Raw genomic sequence first — 21,007 nt, 5'->3', positions numbered from 1 at the left:
GCACTGTTATAAATTATGTTTGTGTAATCCTGAATCAACTTGCTTCTCTTTTGTTTGTTTAAACTGAAGAAATCTTCTGCATCACAACCTGTAGCTAGCATTTCTTTTCTTTTTTTATTATTGTGAATACTTTGTTATTTTTAGCACATATGCAACTAGTAAAGTTAACTCATTAACCCTTTGATTTGTTGCTGATAATTGTCAATTATTTGGAACGATGCAGTAATTGGAAAAATAGAGGAAAACGAATTCGAAAAATAATTGATCTATTGCACCAACTATAGAAAACACTCCTACGTCAACTATCAGACGTATTAGAACTCCGAGTAAGAAGCATCACATTTTCATTTCGCATAACCACGTGTAGTATAAGACGTGACAAACTCACCTCCAAGAATATGAAGTCTTAGAAACATCACTACGCCGATTGAACTACTCCCGTTATACCTTAATAACGTGTCATAGGGTACAAACAACACTTGCTCCCTGGCTTATACAGAAAGTCGAAAAAGAGCAGTTTCAAAACTCATACAAGTTAGATCTATCGATGAGAGTACATTAAACGGCAGTAGATTGACAAGTGAGCAAAAAGGAAAACAGAAGATGGGCCACGCAGATGAGAAGAAGCCCAGTCAACAGTCCAATACAGCTGGTCCCAAGTTTGAATTAACCGCGCAACGTCTATGTCTTGGAAATGAAGAGAAGAGTAGCAAAAGCATAGTACAAAAGCAGAAGATGACGAGAACCGGTGCAGAAGGAGTTAATGGCTTGAAGCTGGCAAACAGATTTTCAGCCCTTGATCTACAGAGCGTTCACGATTAAACCACATGTCTAGGGCAACACTATTTACCTTTGGCTATAAATATTGAACTCATGTAATAACTTAGGTTAAGAAATGAATTCATGAAGTTTCAGTAAAACTAAACTCTTGTTCATTACATTCAAGTTCTTTTATGGTATCAGAGCTTCATGGATAACAGATCCATGGAACCGTATACTCCACCAACTCTCAAAATCATCAACTCTGTAAAGCTCACGGAAAAGAACTACATCCTATGGAAGCCTCAGTTTGAAGCATTCTTGAACGGTCAAAGGTTGTTGGGATTTGTCACCAGAGAAACTCCACAACCACTGGCTACTATCTCAGCTCCTGGAATCAACGGCACGTCCACACCGGTGCCAAATCCAGACCATACCCTCTGGTTCCAAACTGACGAAGTTATCCAGTCATAGCTGCTTGGTTCTTTCTCAGAAGACATCCAGAGTGAGGTGATTCACTGCACGAGCTCTTACGAGATCTGGGTGACTCTGGCGAATCACTTCAACCGTGCTACCTCAGCAAGACTGTTCGAGCTGTAAAGGAAGCGTCAAACCACTGTTAAACATGACAAACCTATGTCCGACTACCTTCGTGACATAAAGATGATTTGCGACCAGCTCACCTCCATTGGCAGTCCGGTTCCTGAAAGAATGAAGATCTTTGTTGCGCTGCTGGGACTAGGACGTGACTATGAACCCATAAAGACGAGTATAGAAGGGACTATGGATGCTGAGTTTTCACCAACTTTTGACGACATAGTTCCCAGACTGGTTGCGTTTGATGACAGACTTCATAGTTACGCAGTAGACACCGGAGCGTCTCATCATTTGGCTTTCAACTCAGAACGAGGAAGACCCTTCTTCACCAGAAACAGAGGATGTAACAGAGGAGGTCAAAACTTTTTCTCTACAAGAGGAAGGGGTTTCCCTCAACACATCTCGTCTTGTTCTTCCTCCAGGTCTTCTGCCTCTTCCGACTCAGATAGCAGACCAATATGTCAAATCTGTGGAAAGACAGGTCATGTAGCAATGAAGTGCTGGCATCGATTCAACAACAGCTATCAGCCAGATGAGTTGCACAAAGCTCTGGCGGCTCTAAGGATGGCAGACATGTCTGAAGCAGGTGGTAGTGAGTGGTTTCCTGACACAGGTGCTTCCGCTCATATCACAAACTAAACTCATCATCTACATCAGTCACAAGCTTACGACGGATCTGATTCGGTAATGGTTGGAAACGGCGAGTATCTTCCCATCACACATACTGGATCGGCAAGCATTGCTTCCTCCTCAGGTAACCTTCCTCTGAAAGATGTTTTAGTATGTCCAAAAATCGCTAAACCATTACTTTCAGTGTCTAAGTTCACCAAAGACTACCCATGTGGGTTTGATTTTGATGCTGATAATATCTGCGTCTATGATAAGGCCACCAAGAAGGTTCTGTTGCAGGGAAGAAGCACTAACGGCTTGTACTCTCTTAAGACACCAACCTTGCATGCTTTCTTCACAACAAGACATGTCTCTGCAAGTGATGAAGTCTGGCATCAGAGGTTGGGGCATCCGAATCCGCATATCCTTCAGCAATTATCTTCAAGTAGAGTCATCATCATCAATAAAAGATCCAAGTCATTGTGTGAATCTTGTCAGTTGGCCAAGAGTTCAAGGTTACCGTTTTCTGCATCAGTCTCAGTGAGCTCAAGACCGCTGGAAAGGATTCATTGCGACGTCTGGGGTCCGTCACCAGTAGTGTCAGTCCAAGGGTTCAAGTATTATGTAGTTCTTATAGACAACTACTCTAGATTCTGTTGGTTGTATCCCATGAAGAAGAAATCAGACTTCTTTTCTATTTTCACTGCTTTTCAGTCTCTTGTTCAGAATCAATTCTCAACAAATATTGGTACTTTTCAATGTGATGGGGGTGGTGAATTTATTTGCAACCAACTTCTTGTGCATTTCAAGAAATGTGGAATCAAACAGCTTTTCTCTTGCCCACATACGCCTCAACAGAATGGCTTGGCAGAGAGAAAGCATAGACACTTTGTCGAGCTGGGGTTGTCACTTCTGTTTCAAAGTAAAGCTCCTTAGAAATATTGGGTTGAAGCATTTGTCACAACAAATTTTCTGAGCAACCTGCTACCACACTCAGCTCTCCCTTCGACTCAAAGTCCGTATGAGAAGTTGTACAACAAGAGACCTTCTTACTCTCCTCTTCGTGTTTTTGGGAGCTCCTGTTATCCGATGCTAAGACCATACGCTCAGAATAAGCTTGATCCAAGGTCATTAACATGTGTGTTCTTGGGTTACAGTGAGAAACACAAAGCATATTGATGCTTGTTTCCTCCTACTGGAAGAGTGTACATCAGCAGACATGTGATCTTTGATGAGTCAAAGTTTCCCTTCTCAGATGTCTACAAACACATGCACCCTCAAGCAACAACCCCACTACTTTCAGCATGGCACAAAGGTGTTCTTATCTCATCTTCTGAGACCCAGACCTCTTCAAACAGTGGGTCTGATAACACAAACCCATTATCATCTACTCACAGCGTTCCTACCTTTCCAAGTCAAGGATCGACTGTTTCCTCTGCCACATCAACTCCTCAATGCACTCTCACCATCACGAAAGGAGCAGTATCTGATTCAAGTACAGAGTCATCGAGTCAAGTACAAGAATCAGGAAGTAATCTTGCAGCTTCCTCACAGTCAGCAGTCATGAATCAACATCAGATGACTACAAGACTTAAAGCGGGTATTATTAAGCCCAATCCTCGATATGCTCTTCTGACAGACAAAGTTGCTAGCCCTAAGCCGAGGACTTTGGCAGAAGCATTAAAGCATCCCGGTTGGAACAACGGCATGACAGAAGAAATTGACAACTGCAAGCTGACTGAAACATGGTCACTAGTCCCATACACATCAGACATGCATGTACTGAGTAGTCGATGGATTCATAGGACGAAGTACAATGCAGACGGAACAGTGAAGTCACTGAGGTCGCGACTGGTGGTTCAAGGTTGTGGACAAGAAGAAGGAGTAGACTACTTGGAGTCATATAGCCCTGTGTTTAGAACATCGACAGTGAGAATTGTTCTACATATAGCAACAATGTTTCAGTGAGAGATAAAACAACTTGACGTTGCAAACGCCTTTCTCCATGGAGATTTGAATGAAACAGTCTACATGAGGCAGCCTTCAGGGTTTGTAGATAAGACCAGACCAAATCACGTGTGTCTTCTTCACAAGTCTCTCTACGGGCTTAAACAGTCTCCTCGAGCTTGGTTCGACAAGTTCAGCACTTACTTATTGGAGTTTGGATTCGTTTGCAGCATCAAGGACCTGTCTCTATTCATCTACACTAAAGGGAAGAACATTATCTTACTTCTCTTGTATGTTGATGACATATTGTTGACTGGAAACTGCACTGATCTGTTGCAAAAGTTATTGGCAGATCTTAGCAAACAGTTTCGAATGAAGGACCTTGGTAAGATGCATTACTTCTTGGGTATTCCAGCTGAGTTTCACAAGTCTGGTTTGTTCCTCTCTCAAGAAAGATACGCCATGGACCTGCTTGCTGTAGCATGAATGATGGATTGCACCCTAGTCAACACACCATTTCCTCTTCAGTTGAGTAAACCGCCACATCAAGATAAGAAGTTCGAAAACCCTTCTTATTTCTGAAGTCTCGCTGGGAAGCTGCAATACCTTACTCTTACCAGACCGGACTTGCAGTTCTCTGTCAACTACGTGTGCCAGAAGATGCATGAGCCAAAGTTATCAGACTTCATCCTGCTCAAAAGGATCTTGCGGTATGTTAAAGGGACGCTTAGCTACGATATTAATCTCTCTAAGGATACTGATTTCACACTGAGGGCGTATAGCGACAGTGATTGGGCTGGATGCCATCGTACACGCAGATCAACCGGGGGATTCTGTACATATCTTGGTTCTAACATCATCTCGTGGTTGTCCAAGAAACAACCAACTGTCTCGAGAAGCTCAACAGAGGCAGAGTATCGATCTTTATCAGGGACATCAGCAGAACTGAGCTGGATGTGTTCGATTCTTCGAGAGATCGGAGTTCCTATCACTGTCACACCAGAACTCTACTGCGACAACTTATCATCAGTGCACCTGACTGCAAATCCAGCGTATCACAAGAGATCAAAACACTTTGAGTTGGATTATCATTATGTAAGGGAAAGAGTGGCGCTTGGTGCTTTGGTAGTGCAACATGTACCAGCTCAGCATCAGTTGGCAGATATATTTACCAAGCCGTTAACCTTCAGAGCATTCGACAGTCTGAGGTTCAAACTTGGTGTTGAAGTTACACCACATCAAGTTTAAGGGGGCATATTGATGAGAGTACATTAAACGGCAGTAGATTGACAAGTGAGCAAAAGGGAAAACAGAAGATGGGCCACGCAGATGAGAAGAAGCCCAGTCAACAGCCCAACACAAGTGGTCCCAAGTTTGAATCAACTGCGCAACGTCTATGTCTTGGAAATGAAGAGAAGAGTAGCAAAAGCATAGTACAAAAGCAGAAGATGACGAGAGCCGGTGCAGAAGGAGTTAATGGCTTGAAGCTGGCAAACAAATTCTCAGCCCTTGATCTTCAGAGCGTTCACGATTAAACCACATGTCTAGGGCAACACTATTTACCTTTGGCTATAAATATTGAACTCATGTAATAGCTTAGGTTAAGAAATGAATTCATGAAGTTTCAGTAAAACTAAACTCTTGTTCATTACACTCAAGTTCTTTTAAGATCCTCGGTGCCCAACATAATAATTCCAATCTCAATCGAGCACACCACTTACAAGGGATTTCTCTTTTGTCTCTTTATCTTAATTTTATTTTTATCGCACTATACTTATCTTATTGTGATCTAATGACGTTGACAAAAAAAGATTGTGATCTAATGACTTCTCTTATTTTTTTGGCTGGAATCTTGAAGATGAATGTAGGCGGGAATAAAATAACTGAAGTTATATGTAAAGGGAACAGCCCGGTGGTTTGTCCATGGCTTTTGCGCTCTGCCACCTAGAGGCCGGAGCTTCGCGGCTATATGGGCCTGAGGACCGAAAATGGGAGACGCCTAAATGGTGTTATTGAACAGCAATATATGTCATATATGATGGCTGTATAGAGAATTAATGTGTTCCTAGAGTTCTTGCATTTACAAACTTGTAACTATCACAAGTGTGATGAGCTACAGTTTGGATATGTAAAGTGAGTAAATGCTTAGCTTCCAAGTTCCATTGATGGATGTACAGTATGGTACAAACCGGGAACGAGCAAAGCACCAAAAGGGTTTGAGAGCCTGAAGTTACCTTGATTGTAATTTCTCAAAAACTAGTTCGGAGGATCATAAAAAATACCAATGTTGTGTAACACATAACAAATTAATACAAGTTGCTGAAACTCTTTTTGTTGTTGATAGATCATTCAACGAGTATCAAACAATAATGTGAATAAATGACATAAAGGACAGTATACAAATGCTCATTTAAAAGCTTGGAGTAGAGATGAAGTTCATCAAACTCTTGGTTCAACTCTTCATCTTGGTTATCCATTTATCTTAGTAGATATTATTCGTCAAGACGGTTTGGAAGAACACTAGTTTGAGAAAACAATAGCACACGTATCGTCTCCTCTCTTCTATATACACTGCACTGTTAGACCATGTTTATCTCTAGGGGTTTTTAAAGTTTTTTTTGTCTAAAAATAAATAAATTAAAAAGCAAACCAATCGCGGGCCGCCACGAGTCAGTGGGGTCCGCGGACAGTGTAAGAAACTCACTAAAATCAGTTCTTAATTAGTAGTTTTTATAACCGATTCTTAAAGGTTTTGTGGAGACCTACGCACTAAGAACCTCACTAAGGATCCCGGATAAACATGCTTTTAGGTTTCCAAGCACTTCAAAGTAGACGAACCCCTTGGTATCTTGGTCAAGATTTCAAACTCTGTGGGGTATCATTTCTGTTCGTTGGCATTTGAGATTTAATTTAGACTATTTTCTTTTAGGACTAACCAGTGCAATAGAATCCATCACATTTGCATGCGCATAACTACATGCCATGTAGTGATAAGACGTGAGTCACGTGACAAACTCACCTATAATTTAGATCCTCGGTATCCAAAGGTGTCATAGTGGCGAACGTAGGTAGTGTAAGAAGGGTGCAGCTGCCCCCAGAAAAAAATACAACTAGATTTGAATGTACCAGAATTTATAATATTTTGCAGCATAATTGGTGTAAAATCTTCTATTTGCACCCACCCAACCAATGTTCAAATAACCAAATACCTATTTTATTGTTTTTGTCGTTATATTTTCTAGATCCGCCACTAAGATGTGATATCAACTCATAACTGATGACATTCCGGTCGATCGGTTGATTAGTTACTTTTTTTTTGATAACCACAAGAATGTCAAAAGTTTTATAGGGCTACAGACTAATCCTACGAAGTCTTGCATCCGGGTACGCAAAATCCCATTTTTAATTACTTTCTTTTCTTAACGTCAATCTCAATGGAGCACACAAACTAAAAGAAAAAGTGATTAATCTTTTGTCCTTTTATCTTTATCTTTATATACATCTTACTTTCATTCATCCTTTTGCTTTGGTTTGCTCATGATGAATATCCACTCATGATAAAGTACTTTCTTCTTCCTTTATGTTGTCTCCACGAATTGTGATTTCATCTTGGTCACAAAGAGTTGAATCACTATATAGTCTATATCCATAAATGCGAATTTTCACCCGGAAAATGGTCACTGTAATGGATCCAAATCGGATATATGATTAGAAAATGGCCAAGTAAGAACACGTCTTTCATATAACATGTAACCAATTTTTTTGTAGGAAAATATTGAAAAGAAACAAGAGACATGAAAGTCTCCATATATGTAATGAGATCCATATATGTAATGAAACACAGTACTAGATTGGAATAGTATAATCACCTCCCTTGTTAACAGTTAAATATTCCACCTAATATAGCCAGCAGAAATATTTATATTCCAAATGAATCAATACGGCTACATTACATTACAATAATATTATCATTATAAGCTTTCTTGGAAACTACGGTCTCCTCTGATCTTGAGCTGCGTCCGTGGACCATATTAGTCTGTGAAATCAATCCCACGATCATCCCACCAACAAACTTTATATAAATCTATACGCATATATATATATATATATATTTATATTTTTGAGAAATAATATTTGTTTTCTTACCGAACAAGATAAGACATCTCCAACCTCACTCTATTTTTCACTCTAAAATAGAGTTTAGAGTAAAAATGTTTCAATAATATTCTATTTCTCACTCTATAATAGAGTGAAAAATAGGTTTATTCTAAATATAGAATAACTTATTTTTTTTTGTTCATCACTCTATTTTCTACTCTAAAATAGAGTATCATTACACCAAACTCAAATTCTATTACGGGATTACTATAGAATAGAGTAAAAAATAGAGTAAACAGGGTAACCAGAAAAGTTGACCACACGATTGCATTTATTTTGGTGCAGGTCGTGTAAAAAAATATAACTATAACCAGATGTATACTTTACAACCTTTTTAAGAATCTTGAATAAGTACTCGCTATTTAATTTTGGTGAAGTAAGAATAATTCCATGACGAGTCCACTTAGTAGTATGTCTTAAAGTATAAAAATGTGTCGTGCGGGATTGTGCCGTATATAATTTACAAGTTAATTGTCCATAATTTTACAGCACAAATAGTTTTGTTCAAACAAAAATTCTAGTCTTCTTTAGTGAGTTTTTTCCCCGAATTTTTGGAGTTATTTTAAAATGATTAGATAGCGTAAAATCTGCACAAATAAAGGAAAAATGTGATATGAATTATGTGTTTTTTTCCTTCAAAAAACCATGTGTTTTTTTATGTGAACCATGTGATGCAATCATGTCTTACGATTATAATTGTCATTAATTTTCCAAGTATACAAAAGAGACAAGTATTATATTTAACTTTTGTGAATAAACCATTACATTATATGCCATAAGTTCAGTTCTATAATTGTTAAACTTTAAGAAAAGTCATTATAGTTTTGTATTTTTGTCAGTTTATAGTAAATCTTTTGCTAATACGCACACGTAAACATGTGCATAATAATAATAATACACATGTTGGGGACCACCTCACGCGAACCATTCCCGCGCCTTCCTCAATCGCGATACAATCTCGACCGCAGGTTTCACCCTTTCATTAATTATCCACCATCGGATCATCTACTTTCTCAGTCACTCTCACACACACACACACACACAGACACTCTCTCTCTAGCTTTTATTGTTTCGGATCTTCACTTTTTTTGCTGATTCATCACTCTCTGCGTCTTCTTCAAGTGAAATTTCTGTTGACTCTCTCTGTGTGTATCGTTTCCTCCTTCACCGACGACGATCTGCGTCGGTTCTCCTTTTTTATTTTTTTGGCTCATTAGTTTTTTGAGGTAATTTTCCTTTTCCTCTTAGAACTTTCTTCGCTTTGATTCGGTCGAAGTATTTGCTGTTTCGCTAAGCGAAGAAACGAATCCATAGCTCGTATTATAAGAAGCAACTATTTTGAGTAGCTAAGCGAATTGTAAACCCTAGGAAATCGATTTCGATTCAAATCGGACATTGATCGTTGATTCAGTCCGAGAACTATTTCGATTTAGGTTGATTAAAAGTATAAATCGTGGATCCGCCAAAAAAAACCTTGGAATCGAATCTGAATATATTAATTTGTCGTGCTTGTGAAAGTTGCTCTCATGAATGTGGAAAAGGGAGCATGATTCAGCTGTTTCTTCGGGGAGATTAGGTCCATCGTTAGGTGTGCGCTTTTGTATTCTAGCATTATCTAAAAGATGGATGTTGACAAAAACCATTATCATCCTCCATTTTTTTCTGTGTCCACCAAGGACCACCTTTTTTATTTTATTTTTGATGCTGTGAGCACTCTGAAATGCCCGAGAAGATTCTGATGTGATTTTGATTTTTTGGTTCTTTTGTTGAATTTTTCATGATCCAGGATTTCATCAAGGTATGTTTGGTGTTTAAGTGGGATTGATTCAAGGCTTATGTGAATCTAGTTACCATCCAATGGAGAGGAATAAACCGGTGAAACAATGCCTGGAGAGTCGGGCTGGTGATGAGCCTGAGCTTCTTAAGTATATGTCGAAGCTACCGGTTTTCCTGGACAGAGCTGATACTCATACTCCTCAGGAGAAGCTTTTGAGCGTTGGTGTTCTTGACTGGGACCGCTTGCAGAAGTGGCAGCATAGCCATAACCGGATGATGCCTGTGAAGAGTAGATACCCTTCGGCTTTTTACCAGACAGATGCTTCATTGGTTCCCCATAGGGATGACTCGTCTGCTGGTCCGAGCAATGTGCATAACCGTCCAAGGAAACATCGTAGCTCGCGGCAGTCTAATCTCATGTCAAATCCTGGTGGAGAAACTGTAAGGGAGTATCGAGAAACCAAAGTTACACGGAAAAAGAAACATAGAGACCATATGAGTTTCAGCATGCCATATGAGCAGCTTGGTCCAGTTACTGATGCACAAGAGGGATGTGAGAAGAAGGACCTGAAAGAGAAGAATGGCCCAAAACTTGGAACTTCAGAGGCTGGCGTCAACATGGAGGTGAACTCCAAGGCTGATGGTAGTAGACGTAAGAAGAGTGAAAAGAAGTCACGTGAAAGAAACCGAAATGGTCATGATGGAGAACTCGGTCGAAGCCAGCAAGGGAAAGCTAAGCTCTATGACTCAACTAAGAAGCTAGCTCGAGAAGAGGCTAAGATCTCCAATAGGAGTTCGACTAAAAAAGTCAGCGTAGGTCATGGTGTTGAAGTAAATTATTGTGCTCAACATTATTGCTCCTTGCCATGTAAAGCTGATGGCTGCTCGGCGAAGAGTAACATTGCCTTGGCTGATGCGGATCCGGACAGGAATTCAGCTAAAATATCTCAGTGTGTGCAACTCTCAGCAAAAGCAAGTAATACATCTTCAAGAGGTAAGATCTCAGAAGACAGAGCATCATCTTTGTTATCTGGGAAACATTGTGTGGATGAGCCTGCCCAGAGACAAGATTCAACGTCACACAAACCTGTCTCTGATAAGGGGAGAAGTATATCACCTTTTCAGCGGCTTAGCTTCAGTATGGGTAAGGCCAGCAAAACTAACAGTGAACGAGTTGCTGGTTCCACGATCCATCAAGACTCAATGGCTAACTCCACAAAGACGGTTTCACAAGACTCGACTCTTTCATCTGGCTTTGACGGCTTAAGTTGCAACAAACCCAGCGAAAAAGATACAACCACGACAAGCCATTTAAGAAGGTTCCTAGAACCTCTAATGAAGCCAAGAGCAAGTCACTCCGACAATTCTGTGGAGGGGCCTAGAGGTCAAGGCGTTCAAAGAATAAAATTGGGTATCAAAGGTTGCAGATCAGTAAATGTGAATGATTCAGCTCACGAGAAGAAGGTAGGATCATCCATGGTACGAGCTGTTCTGTGGGTAACAATCAAGAACAATCAGCCACTCTTTACATTTGCAGTGAACAAAGAAACCGACATTATTGCTGCCACCCAAAAGAAAATTGGAAGCTCGGAAGAGGATGAATGCACTAGTGTTTTTACTTTCTTCTCTATCAAAGACCATAAGAGAAATAGCGCATGGTTAAACCAAAGAAGCAGAGGCCAACCACATGGTATCATCTCTGATGTTGTTGCTCAGATGCGGGTTTCTAGTTCTTTCCGGTCTGGTTCCATCAGAGAGTTTGTTCTCTTCTCTGTCGAACTTGATCAAGAAAGCACAGAAAAGTCTGACGTGCAGTTGAAAAACGAGCTGGCTGCGATCATCGTGAAGATGCCAAGATGGTTTAACAGGAGGGCATCAGTAAACACGGTTCAGGATAATAACACTGCACTCAACAAAGAGTTCGGAGATCCAATCAAAGATGGGGTATTTAATAAAGACATAAGTGCTACGGTCATACTTCAAAGCGGGGTTCATAGTATGCCTCATAAAGGAGGCCCCTCGTCTTTAATCCAGAGATGGAGAACAGGTGGTTCTTGCGATTGTGGAGGCTGGGATATGGGCTGCAACCTCAGAATCCTTACAAACCAGCACAACAACTCCTGCAAGAATTCAACAGCGTCAAACTCACCACCCTCTTCAAACCGTTTCGAGCTTTACTTTCTGGTATAGATTCTCAACTTTAGTCCCAAATTCATTCCACAACAAAACCAAAAAGTTTCATTCCTACGTTTTTTTTCCAGGGAGAACAAGCTGAAGAACACCCATTCTTGAGCTATAAACCAATCAAGAAAGGGTTATATTCAGTTGTCTATGATTCATCCCTTTCGCAACTACAAGCTTTCTCCATATGTATGGCACTTGCAGAGAGTAGAAAAATGACCCTTGAGCAAAAAAGCTCATGTGATGAACATAAAGCCAGAGCGGAAACCGCGCCTAATGGCAATACCATCGGGTATGAAACCCCACTCTCGCCTGTTGGGCGGGTCTGAAGTTTATATTTTTACTTCAAACCCAATATTTTTACTTACAAGTATGTGAAAAATGTTAATGTTAAGCCTAGGGTAAGAAAGACAATTGCAGGAAATAAGAAAGCAGCAAAGATCTCTTTAAAGTAGCTTAGTTTTTTTTTTGTCGTCTAAAGAAAGTAGCGAGGCTAGTCTAATGGTGTAGAAATGTTCTTGCCAACTCTTAACTGTGAATATTTTATATATCTTATCCATATATATGTATAATGTTGGTCTACTTTGCCGGGATAATATTTAGTTTCTGGATCTTCAAAAGCCTGAATCTGAAAATTTGAAGGGCCTTTTTATATGTTGCCATGTGACCCATTGTCATGATGAGTCTCTTTCTTTTGAGGCAGCTAATATCGGAATTGGATTCACAAGAACCATGTTTTGAACCTAACCCATCTGGTCAGACATGTTTGATTGTCTTAAAAACTTATAGACAAATAGATAAGTCGTGGTTTTGCATAAATTTGAGATATTTGATTAGTTCATTCTTTTTAAAAAAAAATTGTTATAGTGTTTTAAAATCAAAAAGAATCTATAGTTGTTTATTCATTCTTATGGCTACGTGGCTGAGATAAGTTGATTCTCGTAGGTTTAAAATCAATTGTCCATCTTGTTTTCATTTTCTTTTTTTGCCAAAATGGCTCATACTTAAGATCTTACTTTGTAAAATCTTCTATTCATGTATATGATATTTATAGTTTGGCAAAAAAAAAAATCATTCACGTGAAGTTGTTTTTCTGGTCACAAAGACAGTGAGAAATAGAGTGGATTTTAAAGCTTTATGCACTTAGCTAGAACACACAACAAGCAACATGGTAGACCCATCAAACATCTAAGTTTGCCCTATGCCAAAAAAAAATAAGACTATGATTCACGTATTTTAGAAGATTATCCGAGATTTCACAAAAAAAATATATTTTTTCTTTGTCAAAAATGATTATTTGGATGTGCATTTTGATTTTTAAAATATTGATCAAAGTTAGCATTTATAACATATAATGCTACACAAATGTTGTTTTTTTTTTTTTTTGACGTCAAAAGACTATTTTATTACTCAAGCTTGAGGTGGGTTGGGGAACCAAACCGGAATAGAAAAACCAAAAAAAAATAACACAAATGTTGTTTTTTTTTTTTTTTGACGTCAAAAGACTATTTTATTACTCAAGCTTGAGGTGGGTTGGGGAACCAAACCGGAATAGAAAAACCAAAAAAAAATAACACAAATGTTGTTTAGTCAACTTATTTATTTATAAAATAGTAAAATGTTATGTTTATGATCTAAAAATTGCTGGAAATAAATTATAATATTACTAGACGTTATGATCAATATTCTGGTTATGAAATTCGGATGGTGTTTATTTTTCTGTACCAAAATTATTGTGCCAAGTTTTCCACCTTGCCAGCTTGTTACTATCATCTTTTTATATATATATTTTGACAGGGATCCGTCATACTACATCATTACATGTATCATTGTATCTAAATATATAGTAATAGATACTGCCATTATGTGCTTATAGAACATATTGCAAATCTTACTTTTTGTGTTCTAAACAAGACTATGACTTTTTTCTTTTGTTTAAGTACAGATACTACTGGATTATATTGTAACTACACTATAATCCACCTCTACGTGGCTGCATGCGGATAGTTTGAATGTGGCTAAGAACAAACAAGTAATGTGTACTTCTCTTAAGACTCGAAATTGAGTGGACGAAATATGTAATTGTAAACATATTCTGGTCTAATGAAGTATATTTTCTGTAAAGGTATCTTGTAATTGGTCTATTTTTTAAACCCTCTGAAACATTCTATATTTTCTTGAGCTAAGAGTCGAAGCAAGTTTTGACACATGCAATTCTAACTCTCCGAAATAAACAACACTCCATTGTTCGAATTAAGACTATCTTCCCTTATTTTTTTGCTTATAGTGGTCCTGACTTTGTCACTTAAGAGCATCTTAAATTAGGCTAAAATGTGTCCCCCAGAGGACAACAAACATATCCTCGGCACACGCGCGAAGCCATCTTCTATTTCCACTTTTCTTCTTTTACCATATTTATCTCCAAGATCCTCTTTGTCTCCACCAACCAACATAAATTGCTCTTATAACAAAATAATATACTTCTTTATAAATAACAAAAGTTGATTCCGATATATACTCATATGATGATTGATATTTGATTATAAAGTTAACTTGGCAAAACTGAATCTATAAGAAAAATGAGGTTTCGCGGTGTAATACATTATACACATATGATGATTGATATTTGATTGTATATATTAGTATATGTCAACAAAAGCTTTTGACTGGTGTTTATAATGCTCCGTGGACCTCTTTCGTTTTGTTGGGTCACCGATCTGCGTCATTTTAGCTGGAAAGTTTCTCGCTTGTGTTCAAATGGACTTATATTATACGTTAATTAACTGGTGAAATTAAAATGGTAACATTGTTGATTAAACCCGCATTTCAAAATCTGTTAGACCACATATTTAGTTTAACAAAAATCTTATAAGTTCAAGTATTTAGAGACAAGAGGTTTATTTTATTTTTTATATGCATATCTTTTTTGGGGTTATTTCGAAAATGACTCAAAATTTCAAACCAAACATAAAAATAACCTATGTTTTTTTTTTGAAACTTTGTTTTTTTCTATTCACCATAGAAGTTCTACTTATTCAGGAAAATGCCATTACTTTTTTTTTCTTTTTTTTTCCGAAAATAAGGTTTTTACCTTACCATCCCCATCTTTCACCAAATATTTACAACTTTGTCATTGACATCAATACCTCAACCATCATGAACTACCAAATTAAGAGTGTTAATGCCCTAAAGTTTCGATTTTTTTCTCATCCTTTCTCATTTCATATCCACAAAAACCACATATCTTACACTTTCTCTCAAAATTCATTAAAAAAAACTGAAGATTTTGATTACAAATTATGCAAGGTTCATAAGCTCACGATTCTTGGTGATTAACGAGTAGGTAGCTGTTGTAGTGAAGTTCTGGATGATTGGAGAAACCACACAAGTTATCTCACGAGTTCAAGGTATGAAATCGCGAACTACATTTTATTTTTCAGATCTGTTCGACGAAGAACTACATTTTCTTTAGAAGTCTTCTGGTCAATGCATAGGTTAGTTTTGCAATTGACCTTTTGTGTGTTTTTAATGGAAGACTTCCGTAGAAGTCTTATAACTTTCCTTTCTAAACAAAAAATTTCGAAATTCCCAGAGAAGACTTCTTTAGAAGTTTTCGCGGATAAACAGGTTACTTTTAAATTTGACCGAAGTTGGTTAGAAATTTGACTTTTTGTAGAAGACTTCTAAGGAAGTCTTTCTGGAGAAAACTTCTACAGAAGTCTTCTGAAAGTCTTCCCTAAGTCTCCTCAATGCCGGAAGATGTCTGCGTGAGTTACTTTTGCAATTGAAAAAATAATAGTAAAACAAGTCTTCTCGAGTTTAATTCTTAGAAGTTTTCGCGGATAAACAGGTTACTTTTAAATTTGACCGAAGTTGGTTAGAAATTTGACTTTTTGTAGAAGACTTCTAAGGAAGTCTTTCTGGAGAAAACTTCTACAGAAGTCTTCTGAAAGTCTTCCCTAAGTCTCCTCAATGCCGGAAGATGTCTGCGTGAGTTACTTTTGCAATTGAAAAAATAATAGTAAAACAAGTCTTCTCGAGTTTAATTCTGGGTTTTGGTCAAACCTTTGCCCGCGAGAGAAGACTTTCTAGCGAAGTCATCCGACAGAAGACTTCTTTTAGAAGTCTTCTCTCGAAAAGTCAAATATAGTCAATTGCAAAAGTAACCCAACAGACTTCTTGCGACATTGAGAAGACTTCCGGAAGACTTAGAAAAAACTTCTTTTGAAGTATTCTCCAGGTAGACTTCCCTAGAAGTCTTTTACAAAAAGTCAAAATTCTGACTAACTTCGGTCAAATTCAAAAGTAATCTGTTTATCCGAGAAGACTTCTAAGAAAGTCTTCTCTAGGAATTTCGAAAAAATTTCAATTTCAAAAGTAAGCCAATATTTACAAAGGAAGACTTCCGAAGATGTCTTCTGTAGAGTAGACTTCTTAAGAAGTCTTCCTTCGTAAATTTGCAATTGCAAAAATGACTTAAATAGAAGACTTCTTTTGAAGTCTACATAGAGTAGACTTCTTTTGAAGTCCTCCGTGGATGACTTCGAAAAACGTCCTCTACGTAAATCTTTATTAAACTTCAAATTTATCCAAAATTAAAATGAATTTTTAATATCTTCTTGCTAATTCATGTTTATTAGTCAATATTGGGACTGCTGAGTCGAATTTATAACTTAATTGGTGATAATTATGAAGTTACAAACATGGATGTTTAATAATGTTTCTAGCTAAACGGAGAAGTCTTCTGTAAGTCTTCCTCATCGAAGACTTCATAAGCAGTATTCTCCGATGATTTTGTTTTATTAAGTTGATGTTATGTGTTTGTGTCTTCCTCATAAGATACAATTTTTAACTTCCATGAGATTTAAAATTTCAACTTTCGCTTAAAATTCAGTTTTGATCTTTTGTGAATTTGACTAAATTTTCTTGAGAAGCCTTCTCTCTTAGTTTTAACAAATTTTACTAAGTTTCTGTGTTGTTGTGCTTTGTTATGTGTGGGTAGATTGATTAAATTATTTTTTGGTATGTTGCATCAATAACTTTAATGAAGTCAAGTACTTTTGGCAAAACATGAACATATTACCATTCTTTTAATTAACATCTCTTAAAATTTACAAAATAATTCACAACTAAAACATTACACATACAAATCATAAAAGGACCATAAACAAAATTATTACATATCTAGATATTATTCCTCAACATAGATAAGCTTGGACTCCACTTCACATCATCTCTTTGTACCACTTTGGGCAGAAGACTTTGGAAGACTTTCTGAAGACTTAGTGGGAAGTCTTATAGCATAAAATACATTAGAAGATTTCCTAAGAAGTCTTCCGAGAGTCTTTCGAGAGTCTTCCGAGAGTCTTCCAAGAATTATCCCAGAAGTCTTCCAAAATATGTCTCAGATCTGAAAAATCTGCATATTCAAAAGCATTCAAATGACTTCAAAATAGAGAAGACTTCAAAAATAAATTTTTAGATAATAAATAAAACAGTCACATTAGGTTGGATCTATATTTTTTTAGAATCTAATATATAAAACACACAAAATACATATCCAAAATTTATACCACTTTAGGCAGAAGACTTCGGAAGACTTCCGGAAGACTTCCTAAAGACTTCGTGGGAAGTCTTCTAGTATAAAATGCATTAGAAGACTTTCTAAGAAGACTTATGAGAAGTTTTCCGAGAGTCTTTTAAGAGTCTTCTGAGAAGTCTTTCAAAGTCTCTCAGATCTGAAAAAACCAGCAAATTCAAAAACATTCAAAATGACTTCAAAACTTCAAAAACTTCAAAAACGAAAATTTTATGCTTACAAAATAAACAAAACAGTCACACTATGTTGAATCTATAGCTTTTAGAATCTAACATATAAACACACACATAAATTCATATCCAAAATTTAGAGATCTACCTTTGAAAGAGTGAAAGATGAGAATCATGTAATGAAAAACCTGCAAAAAGAAGATAAATTAGTGAGAAGACATAAGAAAAAGTGACAAATTGATATAAAGTTTGGTGTTTTGATGTTCAAAGAGATTAGAGTAAGGTTGAAGAGTTTTAGAGTGAGAAACATTACATTTTTGTTGCAGTCATTTGCGAGGAAGAAAGAGAATGTGTAAATTTTCTTTATATATGGAGACAAAAATTCCAATTAAGTTAAATATTTTCGACCCAGAAGACTCGTGGAAGACTTATGTAAGACTCGTGGAAGACTTATGGAAGACTTTGATTTAGGCGGGAAACCTAAATAATTAGGCGGGATGTGTCGGAATACTTCTTTTTAAGTTTTTCGTGAGTCTTCTAGACCCTAAAATCAAATAACTATGCAAAAAACCTTTTTAAACTTAAAAAAACTTAGAAAGTGTTTAAATCAAATTATTAGATATTTACTAAACATATATAGGTCAATTTGAAAAAGGAAAAAAATGAAGATAAGATTTCAAATCTAACCCTAAAGATACCAACAATACTATAACATATGTTACCAAACCTTAAACCAATGACTCATGAACCAATCTACATTCACTCATCTATGTTGAAAATAATTCAATTTCAGATAAATTAAATTTACATCATTGAAAAATGTTTATTATTACATGATTTCAAATTTTAACCCATGAGAATATTTTTTTAAAAAAATTTAAATTATTTTTAAGATTTAATCCATGAGAAGACTTTCTCTGGTAGACTTCTGGAAGACTTATGTAAGACTTTCATTTAGGCGGAAAACCTAAATTATTCCAAAATTAAGGCGGAAACCATAAGTTCTACTAAAATTTAGGCAAATTCTACTAAAATTTAGGCGGGATGTGTCTGAAGACTTCTTTTTAAGTCTTCTGTTAGTCTTCCAGATCCTAAAATCAATTAACTATGCAAAAACACTTTCTTAAACTTAAAAAACAACTTAGAAAATGTTTAAATCAAGTTATTAGATAGTTACTAAACATATATGAGTCAATTTGAAAAAGAAAAAAAATGAAGGTAAAATTTCAGAATCTAACCCTAAAAATACGTACAATACTATAACATATGTTACCAAACCCTAAACCAATGACTCATGAGCCAATATACATTCACTCATCTATGTTGAAAATAATTCAATTTCAGATGAACTAAATTTACATCATTGTGAAATGTTTATTATTACATGATTTAATTTTTTTACCCATCAAAATAATTTTTATAAAATTATAAAATTATTTTTAAGATCTACTGAACGAGTAAACTTACAAAGAAGTCATCATAGAGAAGACTTACGAAGAAGTCATCATAGAGAAGACTTACAAAGATGTCTTCTCTAACGGAGGGTTATAATGGTAAAATTGAATACATATTTTTTGTTTGTTCATAAGGGGGCTGTTATAATTTTACTATGCTTTTAAGTTACTTTTGTTTTTGATTGAATTTGGGGTACACTTTTGTATTCAAAATCAAGTTTTGAGTCATTTTTGGCAAATCTCCCTCTTTTTTTTTGATCAAACATATATGCATATCTTATAAGTTCAAGTATTTAGAGACAAAAAATTATTTAGAGTTAAAAAAAAAAAATTTAGAGACGAGAGTTTTTTTTTTTTAAATATATATACAGCTAGGTAGTTTATAGCGGTAAAATTAATAATATGGCTTACAAATCAGTTTATCTGATTTATAAAAAATACACATACTTTTCTTTGTCAGCAAAATACACATACTTTTTATTTTTTAAAGGTGCATCAAATGCATCCCAACATTCACAATATTTGATTATTTTCATTTACAGTCACCATATCAATCGTTAAAAGCTTTCGTGATATACGCTGATTACATCTTTGGTCAGTGTAGTGCAAATATGTAATATACTATATTTAAATATCTACTGTCAATATATATATATATATATATGAATATCATATCTATTAATAATAGAAATCCCAATTAATGTGAAAGATTGTATATTTTCTTTAAAAACTGAAATTAATTTTGAAAGGTTAAATTATGAAATGATATGTATTTCAATAATTTTGTATCTTTTCCTTATAATATTAAAAGTTGTGTGTTTTCATTCTTCTTACTTTTTAATGTATTAGTTTTAAGAACTGTGTCTTTTCATATGCAATAGATACAATTTTTCATCTCAAAAACTAATAAATACAACTTTTCGTATAAAAGTTTTAAGAGATCCAAATTTTCATATTAAAACACACAATTTTATATATAAAAAAGTTATAAATATTTGTAAAGTATTGATAAATAGATGTGACAAAAGTAACAATGAAAAAACACAAAATTTTATCTCAAAAACTAAGAAATACTATTTTCATGTAAAAAACTTAAAAGATAGAATTTTCATATTAACACTGACTAAACAATTATAAGTATTTATGAAGTATTAATAAATATATATGAGCAAAGTAAAAAAGAAAAGACACATCTATTCAATTTTGTCGAGATAATAGTTAAATAGCCAAGGGAAAAATGTTAACAGAGCAAACACAAACTTCAAATGTGTTGTAATTAGAGAGTTTAGAGACTGAATATTTCTGTGTTATTATTAATGATCAAGAGGGTTCCTTTATATAAGGATTACAAGATGAAGATAAATGGAAAGTATCCAAAATCTAAACTTAATAGGATTAGAAAAACTACTAATACATAATAATGGAAAGATTACATCTACTAGGAAAAGGAAACCCTTTCCTTTTCTCCTAGCTTTGTGGCCACCTTTCTCTCTCCTGAAGTCGGCTCTCTCTCTCCTCTCTCTAGGCTTCGGCCATCTCTCCATCTTCTATGTATTGGGCTGGTCTCGGTCCGGGTCTGGTTAATGGCAATCCACTCCATGATTTATAACACTCCCCCTTGGATGCCATAACCATACAAGATTTGTAGTACGCTACATGTTGCCTCATTAAAACCTTATCAGGAAAACCCAGTGGGACAAAACCATGATGAAGGAAAAAGAGTACAACACGCACTACTCCCCCTGATGTGAACCTCA

At 36.0% G+C, this 21,007-nt stretch overlaps 1 protein-coding gene across 1 annotated transcript; it reads left to right on the top strand.

The window, feature by feature from the left end:
- The first annotated feature begins 9,106 nt into the window (after positions 1-9,106).
- Positions 9,107-12,613, top strand: LOC106319388. Its single transcript, XM_013757699.1, has 3 exons — positions 9,107-9,296; positions 9,857-12,030; positions 12,108-12,613. Exons 2-3 carry the CDS (start codon positions 9,928-9,930, stop codon positions 12,354-12,356), a joined length of 2,352 nt encoding a protein of 783 aa, XP_013613153.1. The 5' UTR covers positions 9,107-9,296; positions 9,857-9,927; the 3' UTR covers positions 12,357-12,613.
- The last annotated feature ends 8,394 nt before the right edge of the window (positions 12,614-21,007 follow it).

Source organism: Brassica oleracea, chromosome C9, assembly GCF_000695525.1.
Source record: "Brassica oleracea var. oleracea cultivar TO1000 chromosome C9, BOL, whole genome shotgun sequence".
Classification (NCBI taxonomy): domain Eukaryota; kingdom Viridiplantae; phylum Streptophyta; class Magnoliopsida; order Brassicales; family Brassicaceae; genus Brassica; species Brassica oleracea.
This window is presented reverse-complemented; position numbering and strand designations above follow the sequence as displayed.

Bases quoted from the DNA above. Each gene is read 5' to 3' on its own strand.
- LOC106319388 (XM_013757699.1), top strand. From the start codon at position 9,928: ATGGAGAGGAATAAACCGGTGAAACAATGCCTGGAGAGTCGGGCTGGT. The intron at 12,031-12,107 runs GTATAGATTCTC...TTTTTTTTCCAG, and splicing joins GTTTCGAGCTTTACTTTCTG to GGAGAACAAGCTGAAGAACA.